Here is a 26,151-nt window from a genome sequence, read left to right on the forward strand (position 1 = left end):
ATTTTCAAATACGTCTGACAGTTGAAGGAGTTTTTTCACCAGGTTGCAGTTGACAGCTGAAGTCGATGTGTTTCCCACCTCGTTCGTATACACCTCGTTGTTTACACATGCGGCGACATACCAAAACAAAAAACACGTTTTTTCTCAAGTGCACCGGTGCGTTTGCTGAAAAATTAGCCAGTCTACCTTCTCCACAAAATGGGACGCAAGGATAAAAATAAAAAGAAAGGCAAAGGAGCCGAAAAAACGTCCATGAAGACGGACAAAAAGCTTGTGGCGAAGCAGAAAAAGCTGCTTGCCAAGCTGGGCGAAGTAAGTAACAGGATGCCGGCAGCTCAGTGGTCACCCAGGCTCGCATTTCCATAAAACCCCGGTTTCATTGCAGGAAGATATCGAGAACATTGTTGCCAAATACGAAACGAAGGACACCAAATCGTCCGACCTGACCGAAATCGTGTGTCCTCCACCGACGGCCCGCGTGAACGTCGGCATCTGTGCCCATCCGGCGGATAAGGAAGAAATTTTCATCCATGGCGGTGAGTTCTTCAACGGTCAGCAAACCGTCATTTACGGTGACTTTTACTCGTACAACGTGGCGAAGAACGAGTGGAAAACGTTAAAATCCTCCATCTGTCCGGCACCGCGCAGTGGCCATCAGATGGTATCGGTCGCGACGGACGGTGGCCAGATCTGGCTGTTCGGGGGCGAGTATGCTTCACCCTCCCAGCTTCAGTTCTACCACTTCCGCGATCTGTGGGTGTACCGGATGGCGAAGAAGCAGTGGGAAAAGCTGAACGCCCCGAACGGCCCCAGCGCTCGCAGTGGCCATCGGATGGTGGTCACACGCAAGAAACTGTTCGTGTTTGGTGGTTTCCACGACAACAACGCTTCGTACCGTTACTTCAACGATCTGTATGCCTTCTCGCTGGAGAACTACACCTGGACGAAGATTGAGGCTGCTGGGACGGCACCGCCAGCACGTTCCGGTTGCTGCATGGTGGCAAACACGGATGGGAAAATTCTTATCTGGGGTGGTTACTCCAAAACCAACGTCAAGAAGGAAATTGACCGGGGAACAACCCACACGGACATGTACACCCTAGCGGCCGACAAGCAGGACGCGAAGGGACAGGCGGGCGGTTACAAGTGGACCAGCGTTAAACCGAGCGGCAAAAAGCCAGCACCGAGGAGTGGAATGGCAGTTGCCATTGCACCGAACGGCAAAGCGTACGCGTTCGGCGGTGTGATGGATACGGAAGAGGATGAAGAGGACGTTAGGGGATTGTTTAGCAGCGAGCTGCATGCGCTCGACACGAATGCCTGCACCTGGCGCAAGCTAGAGCTGGCGGCAAAGGCACGGAAAAGCACCGCCAAGCCGACTGACGTTGAGATGAGCGAGGAAGAAAGGCAAGCGATCGAGGCCAAGAAGATCGTATCGGACGACGGCGTTTTTACCATGACCGTTGGAGGCGGTAGTGGTGGTAGCAGCGGAAGTGCTTCAAAAAGTGCAAGCAAAGCCGAAGGAGAAGGAGATAGTGGTGCCCTTGATCTGGGCGGACCTTCTCCGAGGATGAACGCGGCGATTGTTGTGTGCAAGGGTCAGCTGTTCGTCTACGGTGGTCTTTTTGAGTCCGGTTCCCGGCAGTACACTTTGAGCGATCTGTATTCTCTCGGTAAGGCCAGACTATTCTTCTTTTTAAAGGTTTCAAAAAAGCTTACATGTTTTAACTATGAATTTGCCTTTCCTTTTTCGCAGATCTACACAAGTTGGATGTGTGGAAAACGTTGATTGCCAACAGCTTAAACTCAAGCGAATGGCTCGGTTCCGATAGCGAAGGAGATTCTTCAGACGATGATGAGGATGATGATGACGACGACGATGATGATGATGATGATGATGATGACGATGACGACGATGATAGTTCGGAAGAGGATTCTTCCGGTATGGAAACGGAATGATGAGAAATCATTGTATCAAGAAAAATACCTCCTTACTAATGTTTGTACGATATTACAATAAAAGATTCAAAAGCTAATCATGTTTGCGTCGAGGACTGATTGGCTTGCCGTTTCAAGCTTCCATGCCCTTGCCTTCAGGGGTTGCATGGCCATCTCCCTTCTCCTCAACCTAGTACTACAGAGAGAGATTCATCTTCTCTAAGTGAATTCGGATCCTATCATAGCCTGATAACATAGACATGACATAGCTTGAGGTTCTCCTGAACCACGGATTGGACATTCAAGAGACAAATGTCAAAATGATGGTGGCACCACAAGGTTCCTTGCTAGCAAACACTGATCCACGCAGGGCTAGTTTATAGATAGATGAGCGTTCAAAGCTTTACCTATCTGGGGTCAAAAATCAGCATCGACAACAAACATAGATGTTGAGATGGACTGTAGAGTATCGACTTCCAACAGATAACCCAGCATGAAGGAAATTCCCCACTAAAAGCTCCTGTCACGATGAGATTAATGCACTGTGCAAAGAGCTCACTATTGCACTGGGACGTAGATCCGTCAAACACGTCAATCGGTCACGGTCACGGCTCTGTCATGAGAATGACACGAGATGATAGCCATAGCATGATAGCTGAGCATTGGCTCTACCGTCTAGAGAGGTGCTTACGTTGATTGTATCTGTAGCTGGATAGTCAGTCATTTGTACAGACCGAGAAGCTGAGGTGGACCGAGGATTGCTCCAGCAAGCAATGGACTAACATAATGCTGTCCAATTCTAGCAGCAAGAATTCTACTTCATCTTGAAAGAGCGTAACAGAGTCCTGCACTACCTATAAGTTATTTGAACTTCCTTTTGAACAGAGACCAGACATGACTCTCAAATTTCTAGTTCATCTGGAGAACTTCTTCTTCTTCTTCCTTGGCACTATAACCTCGAGAGGTCTCGGCCAGCCATTTCTGACTTTCTGTGACTTAACTTTACCCGTAGTAAAATTACCTCGGCCACCCAACCGCCCCAAACTTCCCGGTAAGGAAGTCCTATTTTCCTTCCCGGTATGTCTCCCTTCAAGATTTGCAATGATTGCTTAGTTAAAGATTATTAAAATCTGTATTTGTTGCTTTTAGGGACATCCTTTTAATCTTACCTGCTAGCAAATATACGTACGTGAGTGACTTTCCTTAGATAAAATCTTGCTCTACTCCGGCTGCAGAAGAATGCAGCAGCTAATAGCGCAGACAGACAGACAGCACACAACTAATCGAGCTTCTTCCTCTTCTGCTTCGTCCGGCTTTACCGGTATCGCTTTGTCCTATCGTCGTACTTTGAACTGGTCGAAGAATCCTTCCGACTTCCACCGCTGCTGCTGCTGTACCCTTCCTTCGCCCGTTCACGCTCGCGATAGCGCGACGATCCACCAACACTGTCGTCCACGTCACGTTCGTACTCTCGCTCACGGTCACGATCACGGTCCCTGGTACCGCGATCACGCTCCCGCTCCCGATCACGCTCCCGCTCACGTCCGTGCGAGCTTCGCGAATCACTCTCCCGGGCTCTGCTGTCGCGATGCTCTCGGTGATGGTCCCGTTCGTGTGATAGCTGCATCCGGTCCCGTGCCACATCCTTCTTCTCCCGACGGCTTTCCCTACTGTCCCGCGCATCACGCCGCTGATGTTCGTACTTATCGTAGTTGGACTCGCTGGCCGAACCACCGTGGCGGGCCGGTGAGCCGAGCAGATCGTACTTGCTGGTGCGCGAGGAGCCGGATGCGGCCGGACCCGGCGAAACGGAACGCTCGGAAGAGTAGCGATAGCGGGCATCGGTTCTGCTTGCCAGCAGCTCGTCCTCGTCCGACGAACTGCTGGAATGTCTGCGTCGGGAGGATTTCGACTCGGGCGAGGCAGAGTCCCTCGAACGAGCCGACGGCCGATTGCGCTTTTGCTTCCGAGAGCTGAAATATGAACACATTACCATACACATTAGCGCGCTCGTTACGTTTGCTGTGCCATTAACCGCTTACCTCTCCACACTTCCGGCCCGCTTCTGACCCCTTCGCGAACGACTATCTTCATCTGAGCCTCCGGCCCAGCTCATCTCTTCACGCCCTCTGTCTCGCAGTTCCTGTGCCATCTCCTTCATCAGCTTCATGCGGTAACTGTCGATCTCTTCGTGCAGCGTCCAACCCGTCCGCACCTGTCGCGCACCGGACTCAAACTCGTCCGTGTACTGCACCATCTTGACCTCTATTTCGCGCAACCGCACCCGTCGCAGCTCATCCTGATCCGGACCACTGCGACTTCCGTCACCATCCTGCCGCTGCGCATCGTCGGCATCGTCGTCCTCCTCATCATCATCGTCGTCACTGTAGCTACCGTACTTGCTGCTGATCAGTCCCGCGCCTTCCTTCTGCAAACTGATCTTTGGTGGTTCCGGCACGACCGGGTCCAACGTGTCCCATTTGCTGGTCGTAATGGCTTGCGCTTCGATTTGCGCTGCATCCACCGATTCCCACTTTGAGGGAATAAACGATCCTCCAGCTGATTTTCCTGCAATGTAAGTTTTATTTAGCGATGGAAGGATAATGGAAGACAATCGTCTTCTTACCTTTGCCCGAACCTCCCGCCCGTCCATCGCCGCCGGAACCGGATGTACCAGCTCGTCGACCAGCGTCCAGCATACCCGAGTCCATTGCCCCGTCCAATGGCATGCCATCGATGTCATCGTCTGCCAACGGCATTCCATCGATATCGTCCTCATCGCTGTAGATGTCGTGCTTGAGCAGCGGCGTACGGTTCTCTCCCCCACCTCCATTACCACCACCCGCACCTCCGCCACTGGTCATGCCACACATCATTGCACTCTTGAGCAGTGCTGCTCCATCCAGCGGCACACCATCCAGATCCTCATCCTCCTTCTCCTCTTCCGGTTCCTCTTCCGGCTGTTTTTCCGCCTGCAAGATAGAAGCAGGATTAGCTTCTAGCAATTTTTAACCCCATTTCCTCGACTCTTTTACCATCTGGATGCCCAAAAACGTGTGCTGCAGCTTAACCAGAAACTCGCGCGGATAAATGGTCCACTCCTCCCAGGCACGAAACACACCCATCACGCGGCTCTTGAAACCTTCCGCCTTGAGGCGACTGTCCAGCTGCATGTAGTACGCGTTCAGGTTGCGAAAGATGTCGAGCAGATTTTTCTCCATCGCCTTACGGAAAAAGCTAGCGTTCTGCACCTTCACCGCCGAGTTGTGCAGTATGTCCGAGATCAGATAGATGCGGGCCACCTTCTTCTTCACCACCGTCTCGTTCGAGGACAGTGATTCGGTAATGCATTCGCAAATCTCTTCCGCCGCATCTGCGTGCTCGATGCAGAATATCATCGCATCGCCAATCTTTTGCCTTTCCGGGGTAAGGTGCCGTATCAGATCTTCCAGCCGATCGCGTTGTCTGTTTGAAGAGAGCCACAATTTTAACTTTACAAACGCCAGTCGGAAGGCGAAACACGCCGATTACTTACGCCACGGAAAGATTTCCTTTGTTTGCCTCGATTCCTTCCTCATCGGCGAGCAGTTCATCGGGCATGCCCTGGGTGTAAAAATTAATTGGCGGAGGTTTCCATATCGAACCACCCTTAAACATGCGGAACTCCTTCGTTCTCCAATCGCCCGGCGTATCGCCCTGCAGCAGCGAGAACAGCTTCCAACGGTAGTAAATGTGTGCGGGACTTTCATTTTCGAAAAGAAATCTGAAAATACAACAAACCGCAATTGTGAGCAATCGAAAATTGCCTCCAACCGCTCAGGTACACTCACTTGTACATCGGATTGTCCATCTCCTTGGTCATAATGAGCGCTTCAAACATGGGACCCTCGCGAATGACAAACTCCACCATGCGGTGGATCAACATCAGCAACGGCCGCTCGGTCGGTATGACCACCTTCACCACCGACTTCACCAATACCGAGTCCATCTGCTCTTTCAGCTCCGGTTCCGACATGTAGGCGCCCGACGTCATCTTGGGAATGTTTTCCAAATCCGACGGATGGGGTTGAGCATTGAACGGCAACCCGGAAGCGGGCGGTGGCAGTGTGTAGGCCAACAGCTTGGGCGGTATGTAGATGGGGTGTGTCATAATGGGGACCGATTTGCCCCAGCCGAGCTTCATCTCGTACCCCATCACGTCGCGCCCGTTCAGTGCGCGCAGGGCGCGTTCCGCATCGCGACGACTCATGTACGCCACAAACCCACAGTTTCGATTGCGCATCTTTTCTTCCTCCGAGCGTGGCCACATAATCTTTATACTAGCTAGCGGCCCATACTTGCCGAACAGTTCCATCAGTGCGTGTTCCGAGATCTGCAAGTCAGTGAGTGATGAAAGTGAAAAGAGTCCTCATGTTGTGCGGACCAGCGAGAAACTCACCTTTGGATTCAGATTTCCCAAATACAAGTTGGTCGTGTTTGGATCACCGTTATCGAACGAACCGGACTCCGTCTCCTTGTAAACGGGGTCAGACTCGGTGGAACTGGTACCGGGAAGCATCGTGCGTGCCATGTGCTTGTACTTGTGCCGCTCCTCGCGCTCTTCCTGTATCTGGCGCAGCTCTTCCTTGAACATCTCCAGATTGCTTTTTTTCTTCTCCTGGTTGCGTTTCTTGCCCATTGCTGACGAATCCTTGCGGCTTTCGCTTGCAACCATCTTCACGTAGTCCATCGACTTTTCATGTTCCATCTCGAGACGAGACTGTGGTTTGTACAGTTTGCCTCTGTCCTTTGTGTCTTCCTCTGGAACAAAAACAAAAACCCCCACGGAAAGCAAAATCGATTTAGTTCAGCGCACGAACGAGGAAAGGATGCTCCACAGCGCACCTCACAACACAACACTTACTTCTCGAACCCGCATCGTACGTTCCGGCCTTTACCCATACCTTCGATATTTTGGATGGCGCTTCTTGAAATGTTTCCACAAACTCTTTGAAAGCCTTAAATTGTCAACTAGGATTAGCGGCAGTGTCGCACATTCGGCGAAGAACATTGTGGCAAAGCTACGCGACGCACAGTCTTGCGTCTTCGACATGGTGTTGAAAGGATAGAAGGAAGGATTGGGATTTGCCTTTTCTGCACTTACGTGGGCTGCGGCCGCCTCATCCTCGCGCTTCTTTTGCTCTTCGATTTCCTTCCGCGACAGGGGACGCTTCCCCATCTTGCTGGCTTTCGGCTAACTTCCTATTTTTGCTTAAAATATTGCAGCGCAAACTTTTCTCCGACGATGATTGAAAACACACTTTTGCTCGCTGTTCTGTGCGTTCTGTGTGTGCGCAAGGTATATAGATTTAGGAGGTAGAATTATATAGAGCAATTTGACATTTCGCGACTTGACGTTTTTGTTCCGTGGTGAGGTGGAGAAGAAATGGTTGTGGAATGGTAGAAGGTATTGGTGGAGGTATTGTTTACAAATATTTACCCTCATAGCTTCTTGTACTTTCGGTTTGCTCGGTTGTGGATTGCGTGTTTTTGGTGGCTTTGAAGTGATATCATAAGGAAGTGTGTTTTTTGAAGGTTAATTTTTTGTTATAGTTATTTTTTATAATCATTTAATAAAAATTATAGTTTGTATTAAGTGATTTTGACTATAACTTGGATAGATGTGTAGATTCTAAATTAAGATCCACATCTACAGTTCTTTGAAATCGTTAGTTAAGTTTCATTTACGATAATTTTCTTATAAAATAGTGTTTAGTTAGGTTAGTTAGTTAGCTCTATGGTAAGATAGTTACGTTAGTATAGGTATTAGTTTGATATTTTGTTGTTTGTTTTCAAGTAGCATTAGTTAAATTTTGTTTCTTTCATTACCATAACGAATTTCATAAGAACTTTTCTAAAACTTTTAAACATGCCTGCTCCCTGTGCTGTTTCACTGTGTCGCAATAAACGATGCGATGCAAAAAAACATTCGGTGGAGATTTCCTTCCACATTTTCCCAAAATCTGAACCCCTTCGTAAATCTTGGGTTCAATTTTGTAACCGGGAGGAAAATTGGGAACCTTCAATAAATGACGTGATATGTTCAACACATTTCCTAGAAAATGATTATCTAATGCCAATTAATAATTTGGTTGGTGCTAAAGTGTCTCGAAGACTTCTTCTTCCTAATGGTGAGTTGTTTTGAATTGCATCTTAATCTTTGTGTGACTAATTCATTATATTTGTTTCAGCTATTCCAACAATTAAAACTGCATTGCATACTGCAATGAGTAATCAACAGGAGGAAGATTTGGAAAACTTTCCTCCCTTAACATCTATTCCTGTTACGGCAAGCAATGATGCATCCGTAAGCACAACGCAATCCACGAACACAAACAATTCTCAGGAAATACAGAAACTTAGAGAAGCTAATTTGCGATTAAAAGCAACCTTAAACTACGTTACTTCTGAAAATTTTAAACTAAAACAAAAAGTTTTAAATTTAGAAAAGGAACTTAACTTTTTGAAGAATTCTTGCATCCATCCGAACGATCTGATTGACAAAATGAAAAACCTTTTACAAGGCACACTATCATCAAATCAGATTGCTTTGATTACGGAAGAAAAGAAACTAGTAGTAAGATACAATGTGCAGTAACAAGAGTAATGAACACAATGTGATCAACTTTAATGAAGCCAAATTATAAATATTAACATAAGTTTACAAACAAGTTTTCCTATATACTAAAGCAGAGAGCAATAAGAGCCGGTCTCTACATATCTCAATCAACTAGTTCATTCGTAACTTCTAAGCTATGTTTAGTCCGCAAATGAAATAACGATGGTTTTGTAGAAGTAGTTGTAATCACTAGATACATTAACAATATCCTTACTTATTTTTGCTGAGCACTTTGACTCCCTGGACATCGAAGTGAAAGTTCTTTCTTTTCAATCACCTTCAAAAAATGTCTTAAGTATGTGATGATTCTGTTAATGGCAAATTTTACCGTCCTGGCTACAACGTCGACGTTGTTCGTTTATCGCTGTCCATATAACACTGAATGAAATGTGTATTCATATATATTCGTCGTTTTGAAAGAAAGCGTTTAAACGCTGAGTAAAGTTGTTCCGTTTCATTGAATCGTTAAATAAAAATAATGAACAGCAAATACAGCTTTAAAATAGACTTATTGTAAACGGTTGGCACCTGCACACGTTGGGTTGTGTTGTTCACGAATAAAAATTACAAATTTTCCCTCTTGCCTTAAATATTGAATGCCCCGTAAACAGTTTACAGTATCATTCAATATAAACGTTCTTACACCGATGATCGATGGAGTCCTTACCTGGATCCAGTGGAGGCAGCACATCATGATACTGATACTTTACGGTCCACGCACTGGTGGTGCTGGTGCTTTCAAATCATAGTGAAACTTTCCGAACAATCTGATGGCAGAGAATCGAATTAGTCGTTCGTTGAAACCACAGATGAATGAAGAATAGAGGAAGCATCCATACAATCTACTGGACAACGAATGCATAAAATACTTACCTACGCATAATTGCTAATGCTATCCAGTGAAGCATTATACGCCTGACGGGTACGAAAGATAAGGGTTTCGAGGTGGATGCGGCACAATTCTATCCTATTCCTTGTAATTTATGGTACTTAGCACGAGAATCGAACAGCTTCACTTAATCTACCAGTGTAATTTTATCGAGTGGTATGCCGTAATTCGATACGTCCGATAGGCCTTTGGTAGCTGTATGAAGAAAACAACGTCACGCAAATTTCTTTTTAGAGCTGGTAAAGGAACTGTTTATCTTCAGTGCTATGTGCAACGACGATGATAAATGTAGAAACTTGGTTTACTGAACCGAAAAACGATGCTTTATGTTTGTTTATTTTGGTAGTCCCAAACCATATGATTAAGTAAACAAACTTTGAAGTTTCTCGACCGGCCAAAATCCAAAATGTCTACCTGCCAAATCGACAAAAATTCACCTTCTAAATATATACACCTTGGTGTGTGCGTGTGTTTTTTCAGCTCTATTTTGACTGTCATCGAACTGTCAAACTTTACAGGCAACGTTCAGGTTCGGCTGTTCAGCACATAGCTCCCGCGGGAGGGAACATTTGTGTTGTGTTTAATTTACAATTGATTTACTATTCAACAGTCTGAAAGTGTTTTGTTACTGTTCAAAATATCATTAAATTATTCATTATTGTAGAATGTTGAAATACCGAACCAGGAAAGCGCTGCACAGTCTGCCACCATATTGGCGAACCGGTAAAAACATTACCGGTTCATTTTGTGGTGTAAGTTTAAAACGACCGTTGAGCTGAATCCGCGTCCTTTTTTCAAATCCTATTACTAATCAAACGAACACAGCAATACCGAGCATCAAACTTTACAAACGATCTAATAGAGGGTCATCAAAATGAAATTTATTTATTTATTTATAACTACGTATAGTCTGCCTGCTGGCTACACATACGAACTTACAATCTACTTAAAACTAGTCAATGCTAAATTTAGAGGGGAGGGAATGGAGTAGGGGAATAACGAGAGAATCTTACTATGGAGCGGAATGATGGTTGATGAGTGGTGAAAATCAAAAACATGAGACGAGGTGCACGCAAGAACGGGTCGTTACGACCAATCGAGGTACGGCGTCTTGGTATTATTAGAGGCGGACGAATACGAAGGGAACGGCGGTTGGGAACATAGAATGGGATGGAGCAGAGCAGAGAAAGGGGCATCAATACAATCGAGCAAGAGGGAGGCGACAAATTTGGTTTGGGAGTGGGAACGACGGACCTCAAGAGTGTCCAGGCCGAGCAGCTGACACCTAGACTCATAATCGGGCAGGGAGCTAGAGGATCTACCAAGCATGTGCCAACCGCAAACCTGGTGAAAGATCTCCGCACCCCCTCGACACGTTCCAGGGAATTACAAGCACACCAAGAGGAGAATCGGTCAAGAACATTTTGCAAACACAATCCGCCTCCGACGAACTAGGGAAAAATATTTTCACATCGTCGGCGTAGCAAAGAAAGTGATCAAGTGGCAGGACAGTATTAATGTCATTGAGAAACAATACGAACAAGAGTGGACTTAGGACACTTCCCTGGGGAACACCGGCCCCGGAACGATCACTTAGAAATGACTGCAACCAGGAAACAATGTTGCCATTGATTCCAAGCATTGACAGTTTCTTATCTCATGCAGTAGCTCATGTGAGACACGGTCAAACGCAGATTTGAAATCCGTGCAGACTGCGTCGACTTGAGGCACTTCATCAAGGATGACAAGAAGGACGTAAAACACATGAGGTTGGAAGCAGTGGAGCGTTTATTTATCTATTTATTTATTTAGTTCTGATTGTCCGCCAAAGATGGTTCAACAATTTTCATTAATACTTAAAGGAAAAGCGAGGATGACAGTAGGATTAGGTGGCAAGGGAAGAGACTTCACGAAGACGGACACGAAAACCAGACAGGGGGACATTATAGTCGAACAGGTGATAGCACTTGTTGAAAGCCGATAAAGCTCGTAGCAGAGGATCGTTCGAACCGTAACGGGTGTGGCGGGATGGGATATAAAGGGGAGGTCTATCGTGGAGGCGACGGGAAGGAGCGTAAAGGGGGATGGCAGACAGGAGAGAAGGGACATCAAGTTCATTTAACAGGAGACCTGCAATGAAGCTAGCGCTGATATGGAAATGCCTATCCTCAATGGTTTCTAGCCCAAGAAGACGGCAACGGACTGGATAGGGAGGGAGAGCAAGATGATAGCCGTTAAGGAAGCGTCGAACGCTCTCCAGTCTGGCCATCGCAGTGGAGCCTGGACGAGACCAGACTACAGTCGCGTATTCCAAGGAGGATCGCACCCAACAGCAGTACAGGGACTTCAAGCAGAGGGGATCGCGGATTTCGGACGATAGCCTAATGATCAGACCCAGTGATTTATTAGCCTTGCTAATTACATAATCAACGTGGGAACTGAAGGACAGCGTTTCGTCGAGCCACACACCTAGATCCTTTACAGAGGATTCACGACGTATTACTGTATCACAGAAGGTGTAGCTAAACGGGAAGGGAGAACGAGAGCGAGAAAACGAGATCACACAACACTTATCGGGGACAGGAGTAGGCCATTTTTACGACACCAAACAGAGAAGGAATCGAGTACAGTTTGGAGAAGACAACAGTCAGCAGATGAGGACACAGGAAGGAAGATCTTAAGATCGTCTGCGTAAAACAGAAAACCTTCGGCGAGGAGGATGGAAACACAGTCATTAACGAATAACAGAAATAAAATAGGTTTAGGGACAAAAACCGTGTTGTTGGGGGATAACGAGACTACGGGAAATGTTAAGGATATAGGAATGCACAACAATTTCAAATACCTTGGCAAATGCGCATAAGAGTGCGATGCCTCGGCAATTTGAGACAGAAGAGGAATTACCCTTCTTAAGGATGGGGACAAGCTAAGCTTGCTTCCAAACCAAGGGAAAAACGGGGATAATCGGAACAATTTCAACAATAACGGGGCGAGCACAGCACTACACTTTGTAACAACAACAGCGGGAATGGCGTCAGGGCCCGGAGAAAAGGAATGTTTAAGCTTGCTTACGGCGAGGAGTATCGCGTCTAATGTAAGGAATGAAAGAATAGAGAGGATAAAATTAAATAACTTGAATTAAATGACGCTTAAATTCGGAATAAAATTTAGCGACTATTTAGATGAGTTTTTAAATGAATGCTTCTTGCACAGCATTATTACCCTGCCAATGTTTCACGGATGAACTCGTTCACGGATGAACGCTCTGCTGCAATTGGCCAGAATCCGTCTGTTGTTGTATCCTTTGTGCTGCAGCATTCCGCTCGTCGATACAACGGGGATTATCCGCTGGGGAGTCCACTCACATCCAGAGGATTTACTTGTGGTCGTCCACACACATTTGAACCCCGAGCAACACAGTGCACACGATACTGTCAGTCATCATTCTCGAAACCCTGAACGCCGCTTGCTAGTAGAACTGCGTATGATTTATTAATCGTTTTAATACCATCAATATTCATCATTTTCATAGGATTCTCTGACAAATATAGCTTTGCTTGCTGCTAAGTTTTCCATCAGAGAGGACAGAGAGGTTTGCTTTACAGGACTGTTTTACATTTTAATATAAAATACATCAGTAACAGTTTTTTTTTTCTTCTCTTACTTTTGCTCCTGAATTTTCATTACAGTGTGTGTTTGCCAAACGTGCTCTTCCACACATATGTTTGACTTTTCCTCTGATTTCTCTCTACCTCTAGTTCCATGTTGTTGCTCTGTTAGGATGTTGGCGCGCTGCTGTCTGATAATGTACAAAACACATTGCTACCGATCGGGTTGCGCACCATGAAAACTGTTTGGTTTGGTTTGGTTTGCTATTGTTTTCTTCTCTTTCTTTCCCCTCCTTTAAAAAAAGGGTTATGTATATTGACACAAAAATAATTTGCCACTGGTATCAATCATTATTAGTTGGTTGTGTTCAATGCGGTTTTATACACAGTTTGCTCTTCGCTACAACATTAAAAACCTTCCTTGACAAAAATTGTTCCTCGCTGGTTCCACCACGACGCTGCTTTGCACTACTTCCGCCTGGCCACCAACCATATTCTTGGCTATCTATTAGCTCGGTTCGTTTATTGTAAAATGAAATTAAAAGTTCAGCCGAATGCAACAATGCCGCACATTTTCTTTTTCACGCAGCTGCTGCTGATTGAGCAATAAATATGGAAACGAAAACCATCACACAGGTGCAATTGTTTCATGTTTTTGGACTATTGGACGAAACGTGTTTTTAGGTTGTTTTTTCTACTTTCGCTTTAAGTACATTGGCATCTTGCAAGGATTGTATCAATCGAAAAGGTTCGCTAAAGTGTCTTCGAAATTACCGCCGCTCTCTTTTTGCAACAGACCATCAGACGGCAAAACGTAACTGGATCGATGATCTTGTTTGCTGATGTCCACAATGAAGACCACAATTAAATGATGGTAAAAGTTTGGTTTAGTGATAGAATTGATTTGTAATATGGCATATTTTCGAGAGGAATAAGCAAACCGTTGTTTTAGCGTGCGGTAGAGGTAGTGTTTGTGTTGTTAAGTACCCCTAAAAGGGAGTTTGCAAAAGGTATTGGCTTTCAGTACTGGCATTGAGTTGCATATTGCTGGACAACAAAGCAAAGGTTAAAACAATTTCAAACGATATGCACACGGAGTTTCTGGAACTTCGTTCCCTTTTTACATAAGTATGCTATTGCCGTTAAAATACACGCTCCATCTGTTGCGCGCTGTTGATAATTTTAAGACTTTGGTTGAATGAAGAATAATGTCTAGCATACTGCTCCGAAACGTCGCTTATTGCAGCAAGAAAGTATAAAAAGTGTTGAAGATCGTAAAATAGTATGCGGCTTCAGAAGAGAAAAAAATTCCTGCCTCACGCTCTGTTGTGTTTACAACGAATAAAGCACAATCAATAGAATAAACATAAGAAAGAAACATAAACTAATCAGGCTCAAATGTCCTTGCGGATTGTGACGGTTCAACATTAGTTTCATGTACGTTCTCCACTCACTATCAGTCACAAAAAACGAAATAATATGCTGCGTTAACCACTTTTCCCTTGAAAACCGCTCTGCAGCTGTGTACACCTCCACACCTCACCAACATCTCGAACTCACGTCTCCATTTCTGCCACCCTTTCTTTCTATACAACAATCATTCCTGAACGATGGAGCGCACAAAAGCACGCAAGTGTACTTCGCCGGAGGCGCATCACGCTTAGCTCACACACTACTACGCTTTACCATTGATCATTTTCTGGGAGTGACCATTCGTTTTCACGTCGGCATCATCTTGATCTAACATTAGGAGAAGGAAAAGAGAAAGAGACAAAAAACGCAGACCAAGAAGAAACGCGGGGGTGGGCATTTGCGGGGGAAGAAAAGAAGAGAGAAAAAAAGAGAGAAAAGAAACAAACAATTTTGTTGTGAAATTTTGGCTTAATTTTGTATCACGTTTTTTGCTAGAAATTGTCTGATTTGTGGATGATTCGGGGTTTTTGTGTTTTTAGGGAATTGAAACTGAAATAGAATTTGTAGCAACACAACGCCATCGGTTCAGTAATGCGACGAAAGACAGAAAGGAACACACACACACACACACACATTAGCAAATGAAAGAAAAACGGTTACGGATTATTACCTAATATTAATTTTGTAAGTATATTGGGACAAGTTGGAAACAGAAACTGTATCACCAATCATGCGTAAAGGAGCTTTTCTCTTTATATGTGAGTGTATTGTGAGAATTAAAGTTGTATGTATTACATCAAAAGAAATAGTTAAAAGCCAATAAGGAACAATAGTATAGAGAAGACTTTCTACTAGGCTTGTATGATGCAAAAATGACTACTGCAGACAACCAATACATAGAGACGGACCACATGGATTAGACATAATGGAACATTAGAACAGGAAAGAATGAGGGGCAATAAACCAACAAAAAATAGACTGCAAAAAAATCTGTTAGACATTATTAGTCAGGCAAGCGCTCCAATCGTCCACCAATAAAACGGAAAGGTTAACAGTAGCTAACAGATAAACGGACACAAACGCTACACAAGGGGGAGGGGGTGGGATTTGCCACATTCTTCCGGTCGATGCCAGTCTTCTACAGTAGTGTGGGGAGGGTGTGTAAGAGCAGGTGGAACTAAACGCGTCGTTATTCTGCCCGCCCCTGCCAGTATCCTACTCAGTAGCAGCACCGATAGCTTCGTCCGCTTTATCTACACCCGTATCAGTCGTAGCGGTGGCAGTAGCAATGGTGGGAGTGGTGGTGGATGTAGTGTTCGTATTGGTGGTAGTACTGTCAGCCGTTCGGTGGCAACAGGTGTTCTTACCGTGCAGCGAGTAGCAGAACTTCTTCGTGTTGTTCCAGTCCTCCCGGAGCGACAGGTTGAACATCGAATAGTCCGGCTGGCCGGTGACTTCCTTCACGATGTTTAAGAATTTCGGCAAAATTGCCTTCAGCTTGTCCCCGGTCAGCGAGGTGTACGTTTCCAGCAGAATCAGTCCCTTGCATCTGCAAAACAAAGCGAGACAAAGGTGGTGTTCACGTGAACGGGAGAACAGCTTGCGAGGAAACCTTCGCCTGCACGCACCTCGGATGGCTCGGGTCCTTGTAGATGTCCATCTGGAAGTACTGGTTGTTGACCAGGAAGCAGCGGCGCTTCTTGTAGATGGTAAAGTGCGCATCGTCCTGCTGTGTGAGCATGTTCAGATAGTCACGATGCGACAGCTGCGTGCGCACCTCTATCGACTGACCATGCTGCTGGGGTCGGCGTATCGTGTGGATGTAGCTCCAGCGACCGTTTTGGCCCCGCTTGCGCAGCCGTGCCTGCACCCGTGGGCCAGCACACTGCAAGTAATGATGCACCACCTCGAAGTCCTGAAACGCGGGGAACGCCGTATCCGGGGGCATTGGTCCGGAAACTGCAAAAGACAGATGGAATTCATGAAATTCTCTCGTTTTCATCCCGCTCGCGGCCCAACATTGTACGGATGCATCATTACCCAAGAATTTGACTTTCCGCGAGGTGATCGATAACCGATCGCCGATATCGATGCCGAGCTTCTGGCACACGCACTCGATCATGCGGTTCACTTTGTTCTCAAAGTCGGTAGAGTTGTCGATCACGTCGAAGTACGGATGTCCGATCCACGCCGATGCAGCCTTGTAATCGAGCTCGCGTGCCAATGTGACGCCTTCGGAGCGGCACGAATGTTCCTCCGTCGCGTAGAACTGTTCCGCACCGTTCGCGGCCGATACCATGTGGATGATCTGATTGTAGCGATTATCGCGCAGCTCAACCGGATTCCAGTTGTTCGAACGCATCATACGATCCCACTTTTCTTTGGAGATATCTACACGTGGGCGGCGAAAAGGGCGGACAAACGATCAGTAAAAATAATCAAACCACTTGACGATCGCCGAAAGGGACGCATACTTACATGCACTGGCATCCATGAAACCGCGATCGCAGATGATCAAGCAGTTTTTGTTGCTCGTCCTGCCCAGCTCGAAGTAGGTGTTTTCGATCTGTATCATCGTACGAAGCAAGTTTTCCTGAAACTTGTACACTGCAATCGAAAACAGCTCGTTAGAAACGTCAGCGTTCAGAAGGCAACGTATTTAAATTTGTGACTAATTACATCAGTGCTGTACCGGATGCGATTTTAGCAACGGATTATGTGACACACGATAGGCGAACGTTGGAAAACGGGCAAATGGGTACGATATAGCTCACGATAAAGCGCACTATATCATGTATGTGTTAGTTTGTTTTTTTTTTGGGTCTATCTATCGGCTAAATAGCATTAGTGTTGGTAGCTGTGAAAGCTATTATCTTGAACAAGTTTGCCAGCAGTATGTTGTTCACCGCATAATCATTGGCTATAATAAACACCTTACTATTTTCCAAATGCTCATGTGTCTGTGTGTGTGTGTGTGTGTTGTGGCTTTCGTTCGATAATGTTTGCAAACAATCTTGAACACATGTCCCAACATTGATGCGTCGCAATCAATCTAAGATAAGGGGAGATTTCTCGTTCGCGAAACAACAACCCACCCCCTATTCCGCGAACGAAGCTTTAGAAGACAACAACTCACGGCGGCACACAAACAGCAACATAACAACTAAACCATCAGAAGATCAGAACGATCGTGCCGGTTGCTTTTAAATATAGAATGATCATCATTCGGATCGGGCCAGTATCGATACATTTTCTCAACCCGCCGGCGCAGTCTGTTTCGCCGCGATTCCGAACACGGTGGAAGGTAAAGGGAGGAGAGAAAATACAATCGGAATGTAAATATAGTTGACCAAATTCAAACAACAACAATCTCATCTCTTTCTCGAACATCCGATATTCACCGCCGGCAGGGTGCTACTGCCGTTTGACAGAGCACCAGGATGAAAACTGAAAGACAAACCCCTCGATTCTGGTCTCTGGCGTCTGGCGGTAGAATGAGCGAATCTACACGGGACATGATAATTGCCAACTTGTCAACCGAGGTAACTGTTTTTTTCGTTTTCCGTTTAACACGTCTACACCGTACCTTCGCTCTCGCCGTACAGAGACTGATTGATGAGGATGATTCAAATTCTACATTAAGCCATGCTCTCCCAAGATCTTCGCGCGCGCTATAATCTGTATCCTTAATTCGAACGCAACCCTTACCAGATGAAAGCAATCAATCTTCTTCACAGACGGCTGCTCACACAAATGGTGCTACTGATAAGCAGCAGCCAAGCGTCGGAAGGAAAGCAGCTCGTAATATGTGAAAAACGTTAAATTAAATCGAATTAGCGGACGGTTGGTTTACGTTTGTTAGGTTGGCGTTGGTCACATGCTCGCTCATCTGGTGACGAAAGCGTCACATCGTAGCGTGCGCGCGCGCTCTCTCATCTGCCCTAAGGAAAGTAAAGCGTTCTAATGACGTCGTCTCAGTTACACAACACCTTCAGGTCGCCCCCCGACGTTGTCCTTGCAGTGGGGTCATGCATTGCAACATCAAGCTAAAAGTGAACCACTCCTCCACTTGCTCAGCTGGCACTTGGCGATTAGAACCACCCACTGCCCAAAGCGCCTGAATCATGATAACAGTAACAACGCTGGGTGGAGGATGATAGCGCTTCCGCACTCTCGGGCAGAGCGTATTAAAAAAAGATGCGCACGATTAGTAGTGACGTACGAAATGGATTATTTTCCTTTAAGGCTCGGTTCAAACTGGCGCACTTCGGTTTTTGAAGTGGGCAACCGGTTTTAAGGAGAGTAAGGCAATGGCAATGGGGAGATCTCGCCCGTTAATCGTGACAAAGGTATGCTGCTGCCTGCGTAAGACAGAACACCATGGCCAACAGACGCACACACACACACACACCGCGCGTTGACGATTGCGCGCACCACGTGTACTTATAACCGGTCGCTTGGCTTGAGTTATCACGCTTTGCCTTGGCTTTGAAATAGCCGGCATGTGTGTGTGTTGTGTGCATTGTGTGCAACACGCAGAGCTCGCTCAGCTGGCTGCATTGCGCTGGGTGGAACAGTTTTCGGTAGGAGGAAGTCACACACACGGAACGACACGCAGTGACGCGCTTGCATTCTCACTCACTCAATCTATCATGATATTGATGATGGCTTCCGGTTATGCGCTGAATGAAAGTAAAATTAGATGCGTTTTTGTAGCCCTCCGTGTTATGCATTCTCGGTCTCAATGGCGCATTCTCAGCCGATATTGACAGTAATTGAACAATCATCAACCATTTGCATCGAAATCAGCTTGATTGAGCTCTCTACGCACTGGAAACACGTTTATTTGCTTGCCGTTGGCCAGCATGCGGCTACCACACGTGCTTTAACGCCGTGAACTGTTGCGCCAAATAGGACACACTGACGTAATCAATGCTTATCGATACCGCGAGGGTGTTTGTACTTGTTTACCACTTTTTTGCTGCATTTTTTTTGTCAACTTTTTTTTCTATTCGCTATGCAGTTAGTAAAACACATATAAATCGTTCAAAAGCAATGTAGTTAAGTGTAGCACAACAACAAAAATGTACATTAAAAGAGTATGAAATGAAATTGCTTCTTTGTCAGCTACACACGCATTCAGTCAGTCGGATGGAGGCTTCAGGTAGGACACAATGCATGGTAGCAGCCTCAGTAAACGATGACTCATGAAGAAGCGTATCATTAGCACAGGGGCCCCACACTATACAGATGCAACTATTATGGCAGAATGCGAACGCGCCAGATCAATTAGAAGGCATTGGTGACCCATACGTCGTACTGCTGGTGTGGTGTGGGCACGAGATAGCAATGACTATGACAAAGCCTAGGATGCGCGCACAATGATAACGAGCCGGTGCAAGCAGCGAGTGATGAGGAAGGAATAGGAAGGCACGAACAAGGGCAACACACAACCAACACGCGGACTCCCACATACAACGCGGCTTGCGTTGGGAAGGGCTGGCGGCGGAACGGCCGGTGGTTTGCACACAAACTACCAGCGCGCATTAAACTCACCATCACCAACTTTCCCGACGGCGGCGGCCATACACCGGGGACAGGTTGTAATTTTGTCAATATCAAGAACGCTATGCTCCGGGACGCCATCCTTAAGGACGGCCGGCTCGGGGGCGGAATCGGCGGTGGCCGGGCGTACGGCGGTGCCTGCGGATGGGCCGGTCCCGTGTGCTTTCTTTTTGCTACGATCTGATGTAAAACGAGTAACGTTGCGTTAGTGGGGATTTCTACCAACGGGCGAAGAAAAAACATTATGTTTGCCATTTGTGGGGTTTTTTTTATTCATTGTTGCTGTGCTGTATGTTGAAAGCATAACATACCGAAAGGAGGTGGGAAATGAGTGAGCATTTGCCATGATAATGATGTTGCGAGCTGTGGATCTATATTCTTTGCAGCGAACCATTTCTTGTGTGCATGAAAGCCTTCGCTCTTACCTTATTATGTCGTCCAACCCCATTAAATCTCCATCGATCAATCGAAGTTTTTAATGTAACGAGAGAAGCATGATACCCTGCTAGCATGATACCGCGAAGGTACGGGGTGTTGGATGATTGTTTGTGTGTTCTTCCCTAATTCCCCGTTCTAATGAAACCAACACTCATTGGGCGGATGGATGAAAATGGACAGCCGGCTGTCAAACGGTATCGCGTGACCTTTGAATTATTGCGGTTGGAAACTTGTCCGTTATCGTGATCCTTCTGCCTTTGCATGCCACCAAGACTTAGCACATTAGCAAAGTTTTTCTATGTCTAATTCAAAGCCTAACTTTCGATAAGTAGTTTCAATAAATGTGTCCTACGAATGGCCGGGGACATTACAGTGACAAGTTTACATTTTTCTTCTACTTCGGTGTCTTATAATGTACCAGCAATTAAGCTTGCTTTCCAACGTTTTTATCGTGTTATCACTTCGAAAAAAAAATGCAAATGATAGTAAAATGAGTTGAGTAAGTTTATAGCAGCGAAAGCTGTAGCGCATGTGTCGTATTCTATCGTACTACGTATGTTGTCTTAATCAATATTGAAACAATTGCTGCTTACCTTCTTCGGCAACCAAATCAGCGAACTTGATGCCACCGCTGTAAAACGAGAACATGATAGGGAGAGACGATCAATCGATTTTGCTTCAATATTTAACAGTACGGCTGCACTGGAATTTCTTCAAAACTGGCTGCTAGTAGCGCACTCTTTAACAAATCATTTTCTAGTTTAAAACTTCAGTCTAATGGGAAATACTATTTAATTGAAATCGAACTCAAATACTTTCCGGCGAAGGTGACAAGTTTCGCCTACGCTAAGATAGGATCGGACAGGTGAATTTGCTCAATTTGTTTATGCAATCTCGATCGTGCTTGTTTATGCATTTACTTCACAATAAGCATATCCGTATGAATTCAATGAGAATAGAGCAAAGGCTAGCCAGCAAACAAAATTTAATTTCAAAGGCATAGAAGAAGAAGCTTTTTTTGTTTTTCTTTTTTTCGTTCGGCTGTCATTAAAGCTTAATTTAAGGGCAGCAGCAGAAGCTTTGTCAATAAAAAGAAATGGATACGTTTCTAAACCGTACCTGAGTAGGATTGTGGCCGTTTCAGGCACGCGAAAAACCTGCAAAAATTAAAAAAGAAATGGAACAAAACCATTCTATAGAAGAAACTATTTGATCCTTTAAACGATTTTTTTTAAATGATGTTCTAATGAGTGTGTTGTGATCTGTTTAATACGAACAACGAACGAGTAGTGAAAATGATGCCCGAAGGAGATGCTTGCAAATTTGTAAAACGTGTTCTAAATATATCTTGCGTTGCAAAAATGTCTCTCACAATGCTTGTAGGCGAAAAAAAAAAAACACTACACTCCGTAGAAGGAAGGAAAAAAGATAAAATACACTTTTCAAATAACGATATAACAAGCATCTTGAAACGACCTAACACCATCCAGCAAAATATTTATCGATGTTGACTTATGGCATGCTACGATCAATTCTGTTCGACTTAATCAAACTACCCATCAACACAAATTACGTTGCCATTAGGCCTATTGAAAACGAATAAATCAAAACAGTTACTTTAAATGGACGCGGGGCTTGTTTGAGGATGGACATTGATGACAATATGTATGTTATAGTGGAAAACAATCCGCGAAATTACTATTCCTTAAATAGGTAATAAACAACATCATAAACACAAGATGCTAATTCCTGCGGTCAAAGGGTCAAATGATGATGTATCCGAATTGTTGCTATTGGTGATGGAACATCTTTTCAACAACAAAAATGTCACAGATAATGAAGGACAGATACATTGCCTGCAGCTTAATTGCTGTTACTTACCTTCCATCCGAGGTTCTCGAAAAACGTACACAGCCTCGATTGGCCGGTCGTTTTGCCACCACACGGTCCTGCCACACGTGATTGGTACGATTGCCGGAAGGAGAGAAACAAAAAAGAACAGAAAGGAACAAGAGAAAACCGTCAGTGAAATCAACATGTGACTAAACATATTCACGCTTGCTAGGACCGTTCTAATGCAATTAGTAATGCATGACGGACCATTGGAAATACAAAAAAAAAAAAAACAGAACGGAACTACCATAGTGCACGGATACATTTTCCACAGACACACAGGCACACACGAACAGGAAATCAAAATTACTGGGCTTTGATACTCAGAAGAAGCCTGTTACGGCCTTAACCTTGAACATCTCGGATAAGGGCCAACAGGATTCAATCGAGAGAGATACATCTGAGAGCGCGCACGCCGGAAATAGCCTCCCCCCCGTCAGTAGAAGGTGTGCATGCACGGTTGTATGTGTATGTGTTGCTTTCCCAGCGGGAAGGGTGAGCTACATTCCCTAGGAAAACCCAGAAGCACATGTTCCGAAAGCTATATATAAATGGTGGTCTGTGTGTTGTGTTTTTCTACGCTATCTCGTTTTTCCTTCTGCCAATTTCCTCCCCCACTTTCCGGACTCACCTCCCGTCAGCACCAGACGGTAAACCTTGCGCTCCTCTATTGCGTCCATGCTGTGTTGTTACTGTTGCTGGTGTGATGATGATTTTGGCAAACGGTACGTTACACCACCGTCAACGCTGGATGATGACCACAATTTGCGATATCTACGTTTCGCACGCAATTATGTAAACCGGAAAACGCGGCTATATCCTTCGCTCTGGGTTATCCTGACTTCTGGCGGGGGTTCGTCGTGCAAATGTCGCCAATTGCAAACAATTCCGTATCCCGAACGTCTGCGACTTTACTGATGGTGTTACAACAACTGTACGCCTGAAGCGGAGCGGGCTATTATCAAATTACTTGAAATATATACATTTTTTTCGGCTTTTTTCACTTCACACGCGGCGCAATTTTCCACAATCAAAGCGTGATCTTGCTCATCTCGCACACAAAAGTCAAATGGCAAAGGCAATGTGACAGATGGAATCGTGCTGCGGCTGCCAAACTTCGGGGCCAAGAATCGTTCTTCGGCCATCTTCGGGCAATTGTTTTTTTCGAAAGTCCCTCGTATTTCACACCCCGTTGAAAATACTGTATACATCCAAAGAGATGGTTTATTTGAACAACGCATTCTGCACCTAGCAGGATACTTTGGAGGATGTTAATTTGTGTTGATGATGCTAGCAACAAGTGGGACACTAAACATTTTATCTAAGCAAGCGCCATCCCACAATTTCATTTCATTTGATTAATTGGTTATTTCACCGTGAAGAGCCAGCGCACTTACAACCATTCAAACAAACTTTCATTCATCGTTCTCTCTTAATGCTGCGTTTTATTTTGCGTGTATCAATATGTTCAGAGGCTGTTCCAGATGGTTTCATAGAAATTCAGCCAGCCTCCTGCGTTCATGGCCGGCCGTCACGTTCTAATGATAAACAAAAGGGCAATCGACTGGGTTGCTAGCAGTGTGGTTTATACAAAGCTCCCGGGGCACAATGCACTCATTCATGTACCCGCTCAACGAACTGGCGAGGAATTCCGGCTTCCAGCAGCTCTTCCTTCGTCCTGCTAGGCAAGCTTGGAATGTAATGCAAAAGTGCTTCCCACGCGATCACACTTAACCGGGGAATTGTAGTCCACATTTTAAACAGCGTGTTAGTCCGAACGCTCGTGCTATTGCTGTACTTAATGCCTCCGAAAATGTGCATACAACCGTCGCTAGTGATGGCCGCATCGTGGAAAAATAGAGGATACGGTAAGTTCGACTTATGCATCTTCTTCCACTGCATGGTGGAAAGGTTAAGCTTCCAGATATCGTTATAGTAGTTAACGCCATCAAATCCTCCCGCCACGATCACTTCCAGCCCCTGATCCGTGCGGATCTGTACGCACGAGTGGCATTTGCGTGCCGTCGGGATGCCCGGGGAGTTGGCCAGTGGATCGGGTTTGGTCTGCAGGTATTCCCACTTGTTCGCTTGTATGTCGTACACAGGAATATTAGCCAGTATGAAAACTGCATCGCTTGTACCTCCGCCAATTACGTATATTTTAGAATCGTCGTACGCCAGCTCGTGTCGGTATCGTCCGGAAGGATCTTCGCGAATGTTTTGATTGCATTCGTAAATATATTCCCATGTTCTGCTGGGTAGATGTAGCCTAAAACATACAAAAACACTTATTTTGAAATTGAACTTATTTTGTAAGTCGCATGAATTTTACAAATCTTTTCTTAGCCCAAGTATCAGAGAAGGAAGAGGAATCACGCAGATTAAAACGAAAAACAAAGAGAATTGGGATTCCAAAAGCAAATAAATAATAATAAAAGGATTTTAAAGCCGTAAGAAAGGCTGCTCTTAAGATATGGTAAGCAAGGGTACATATTCGACGATCGACAGGATTCATTTGTCCTACCGATGAACATCCAAAGTGTAATCGAATCCATTGGTTCCACCGATGGTGTACAGGAAGTTATCGCTAATTACAATCGCCTGGCCATATTGTGGTGGTGGAGGATCGCCTTTCACTTCCACTTCTATCAAATCCTTCGGTTTGCGGCGTGTTTGACAAACGTGTAGCTTGTTCGAGCAAGTCACTCCAAACGGATATCCTGTGCCGCCAAAAATCTGTAACAAGGAAAGCAATACAGTGCCAACGAAAGCACGAACCATGCAAAAGCAACAACCAGCACCAACCACTGCAAACGTGAGAGGGTTGGCTTTCGGTCTAAAAATACACCGCCGTACCATGATCATTTCTCCGCTCAGCAGCATTGCGTTTGAGGCCAGCTCGACAGGCAAATCGTTGTTTGCGTCCAATAGCAATGTCCACTGCTTGCGTATCATGTCGTACTTCCACAGCTCGTGAAACAGGAAAAAGTCTTCCCGCTCCTCATAGTTACCGTTCCGGGCGGGCGAGTTATTCGGGTTGAATCCACCGAAGCAATAGATGGACGAGTCGCTGCAAACGATTCGATGACCGCTTCTAGCTTTGGGATACCGTCGGCCAGAACCGACGCTGCTGATGGCCGTGCTACGGTAATCGACATCGGACACTTCGAACGGCCGGAATGTATAGATTGCTCTACGCTTGGCCATCGTATCACTGTCGTAGTTGATTTGGTGCACAAATATGCCAATGTTTATCTCCAGCACCTCCCGGATGTAGTGTAGTCGTCGCACGTCAAAGTATCTGTTTACGGTATCAATCGCTCGTGCAAGCAGTTTGTACACGAGCAGTTGAAAATATTTCATTACCGACTGGTCCGATACGATTATTTCGCTGTTTTGAAGAAACTACACTTTTCACATGGTAGAAAAAAAGGCATGTTTTGCCAATCGGTTCAATACAACTGGTGACATTCATTTTGCTGCTGTCAGAACCATTCAGCAAGCAAAACGGGCAGCCCGATTTTGACTCGATCGTTTTGCGAAAACCATATCAGAACGGAAGATAGCTCGTTGTACTAATGGTATCGTCATAATGCACTTTGTTGATAAATTGCACTAAATCTTAGCCATACAATCAATGAACCAAGCGTTTGAACCATTCGGTACAGGGAGTAAAGTGCATGTTTACGTTTCTGTACAGCAATGTAAATACGCTGAATTGCTGAATATGCTATCTTTCTGTATACACC

At 45.4% G+C, this 26,151-nt stretch overlaps 4 protein-coding genes and 1 long non-coding RNA gene across 9 annotated transcripts; 2 read left to right on the forward strand and 3 right to left on the reverse strand.

The window, feature by feature from the left end:
• Positions 1–88: 88 nt before the first annotated feature.
• On the forward strand, positions 89–2,036 carry LOC118509685 (kelch domain-containing protein 4). The gene is made up of 3 exons (XM_036050736.1): positions 89–312; positions 386–1,673; positions 1,757–2,036. Exons 1-3 carry the CDS (start codon positions 199–201, stop codon positions 1,957–1,959), a joined length of 1,605 nt encoding a protein of 534 aa, XP_035906629.1. The 5' UTR covers positions 89–198; the 3' UTR covers positions 1,960–2,036.
• A 1,011-nt stretch (positions 2,037–3,047) lies between these two features.
• LOC118509638 (U2 snRNP-associated SURP motif-containing protein) lies at positions 3,048–7,266 on the reverse strand. Its single transcript, XM_036050545.1, has 9 exons — positions 7,082–7,266; positions 6,842–6,935; positions 6,377–6,738; positions 5,769–6,310; positions 5,474–5,701; positions 4,974–5,403; positions 4,565–4,910; positions 3,981–4,506; positions 3,048–3,911 (listed from the first exon to the last, which is right to left on the reverse strand). The coding sequence occupies exons 1-9, from the start codon at positions 7,154–7,156 to the stop codon at positions 3,254–3,256; spliced, it is 3,261 nt and encodes a 1,086-aa protein (XP_035906438.1). The 5' UTR covers positions 7,157–7,266; the 3' UTR covers positions 3,048–3,253.
• A 700-nt stretch (positions 7,267–7,966) lies between these two features.
• Positions 7,967–8,703, forward strand: LOC118509790. The gene is made up of 2 exons (XR_004905935.1): positions 7,967–8,108; positions 8,169–8,703. It is a non-coding gene; the product is annotated as an uncharacterized LOC118509790 (long non-coding RNA).
• A 4,248-nt stretch (positions 8,704–12,951) lies between these two features.
• LOC118509692 (TRPL translocation defect protein 14) lies at positions 12,952–23,486 on the reverse strand. 5 transcript variants are annotated; one of them, XM_036050753.1, is made up of 10 exons: positions 23,034–23,486; positions 22,391–22,458; positions 21,629–21,666; positions 21,103–21,140; positions 20,063–20,251; positions 16,985–17,113; positions 16,547–16,897; positions 16,135–16,465; positions 15,874–16,055; positions 12,952–14,833 (listed from the first exon to the last, which is right to left on the reverse strand). In XM_036050753.1, exons 1-10 carry the CDS (start codon positions 23,080–23,082, stop codon positions 14,769–14,771), a joined length of 1,440 nt encoding a protein of 479 aa, XP_035906646.1. In that variant the 5' UTR covers positions 23,083–23,486; the 3' UTR covers positions 12,952–14,768. The 5 variants fall into 5 exon arrangements, with proteins under 5 accessions (XP_035906646.1, XP_035906648.1, XP_035906645.1 ...); XM_036050755.1 differs by lacking the exon at positions 20,063–20,251; XM_036050752.1 differs by having other exon boundaries at positions 12,952–16,055.
• Positions 23,487–23,750: 264 nt separating this feature from the next.
• LOC118509701 (kelch domain-containing protein 10 homolog) lies at positions 23,751–26,083 on the reverse strand. Its single transcript, XM_036050778.1, has 3 exons — positions 25,259–26,083; positions 24,927–25,138; positions 23,751–24,671 (listed from the first exon to the last, which is right to left on the reverse strand). Exons 1-3 carry the CDS (start codon positions 25,763–25,765, stop codon positions 24,017–24,019), a joined length of 1,374 nt encoding a protein of 457 aa, XP_035906671.1. The 5' UTR covers positions 25,766–26,083; the 3' UTR covers positions 23,751–24,016.
• Between the last annotated feature and the right edge of the window lie 68 nt (positions 26,084–26,151).

This window comes from Anopheles stephensi, chromosome 3 (genome assembly GCF_013141755.1).
Source record: "Anopheles stephensi strain Indian chromosome 3, UCI_ANSTEP_V1.0, whole genome shotgun sequence".
Classification (NCBI taxonomy): Eukaryota; Metazoa; Arthropoda; class Insecta; order Diptera; family Culicidae; genus Anopheles; species Anopheles stephensi.

What these genes read in the sequence shown, in the direction of transcription:
- LOC118509638 (XM_036050545.1), bottom strand. Translation starts at nt 7,156, where the DNA reads ATGGGGAAGCGTCCCCTGTCGCGGAAGGAAATCGAAGAGCAAAAGAAG. An exon ending in GTACGATGCGGGTTCGAGAA is followed by an intron (nt 6,739 to 6,841) that starts GTAAGTGTTGTG and finishes TTTTTGTTCCAG; the next exon opens with AGGAAGACACAAAGGACAGA. An exon ending in CGGGCCGGAAGTGTGGAGAG is followed by an intron (nt 3,912 to 3,980) that starts GTAAGCGGTTAA and finishes TTCATATTTCAG; the next exon opens with CTCTCGGAAGCAAAAGCGCA.
- LOC118509685 (XM_036050736.1), top strand. Translation starts at nt 199, where the DNA reads ATGGGACGCAAGGATAAAAATAAAAAGAAAGGCAAAGGAGCCGAAAAA. An exon ending in TGCTTGCCAAGCTGGGCGAA is followed by an intron (nt 313 to 385) that starts GTAAGTAACAGG and finishes GTTTCATTGCAG; the next exon opens with GAAGATATCGAGAACATTGT. An exon ending in GAGCGATCTGTATTCTCTCG is followed by an intron (nt 1,674 to 1,756) that starts GTAAGGCCAGAC and finishes CCTTTTTCGCAG; the next exon opens with ATCTACACAAGTTGGATGTG.
- LOC118509701 (XM_036050778.1), bottom strand. Translation starts at nt 25,765, where the DNA reads ATGAAATATTTTCAACTGCTCGTGTACAAACTGCTTGCACGAGCGATT. An exon ending in TGAGCGGAGAAATGATCATG is followed by an intron (nt 25,139 to 25,258) that starts GTACGGCGGTGT and finishes TCCTTGTTACAG; the next exon opens with ATTTTTGGCGGCACAGGATA. An exon ending in TACACTTTGGATGTTCATCG is followed by an intron (nt 24,672 to 24,926) that starts GTAGGACAAATG and finishes TGTATGTTTTAG; the next exon opens with GCTACATCTACCCAGCAGAA.
- LOC118509692 (XM_036050752.1), bottom strand. Translation starts at nt 23,082, where the DNA reads ATGGACGCAATAGAGGAGCGCAAGGTTTACCGTCTGGTGCTGACGGGA. An exon ending in CGTCGGGAAAGTTGGTGATG is followed by an intron (nt 17,114 to 20,062) that starts GTGAGTTTAATG and finishes TTTCGATTGCAG; the next exon opens with TGTACAAGTTTCAGGAAAAC. An exon ending in AAGGACCCGAGCCATCCGAG is followed by an intron (nt 16,056 to 16,134) that starts GTGCGTGCAGGC and finishes TTTGTTTTGCAG; the next exon opens with ATGCAAGGGACTGATTCTGC.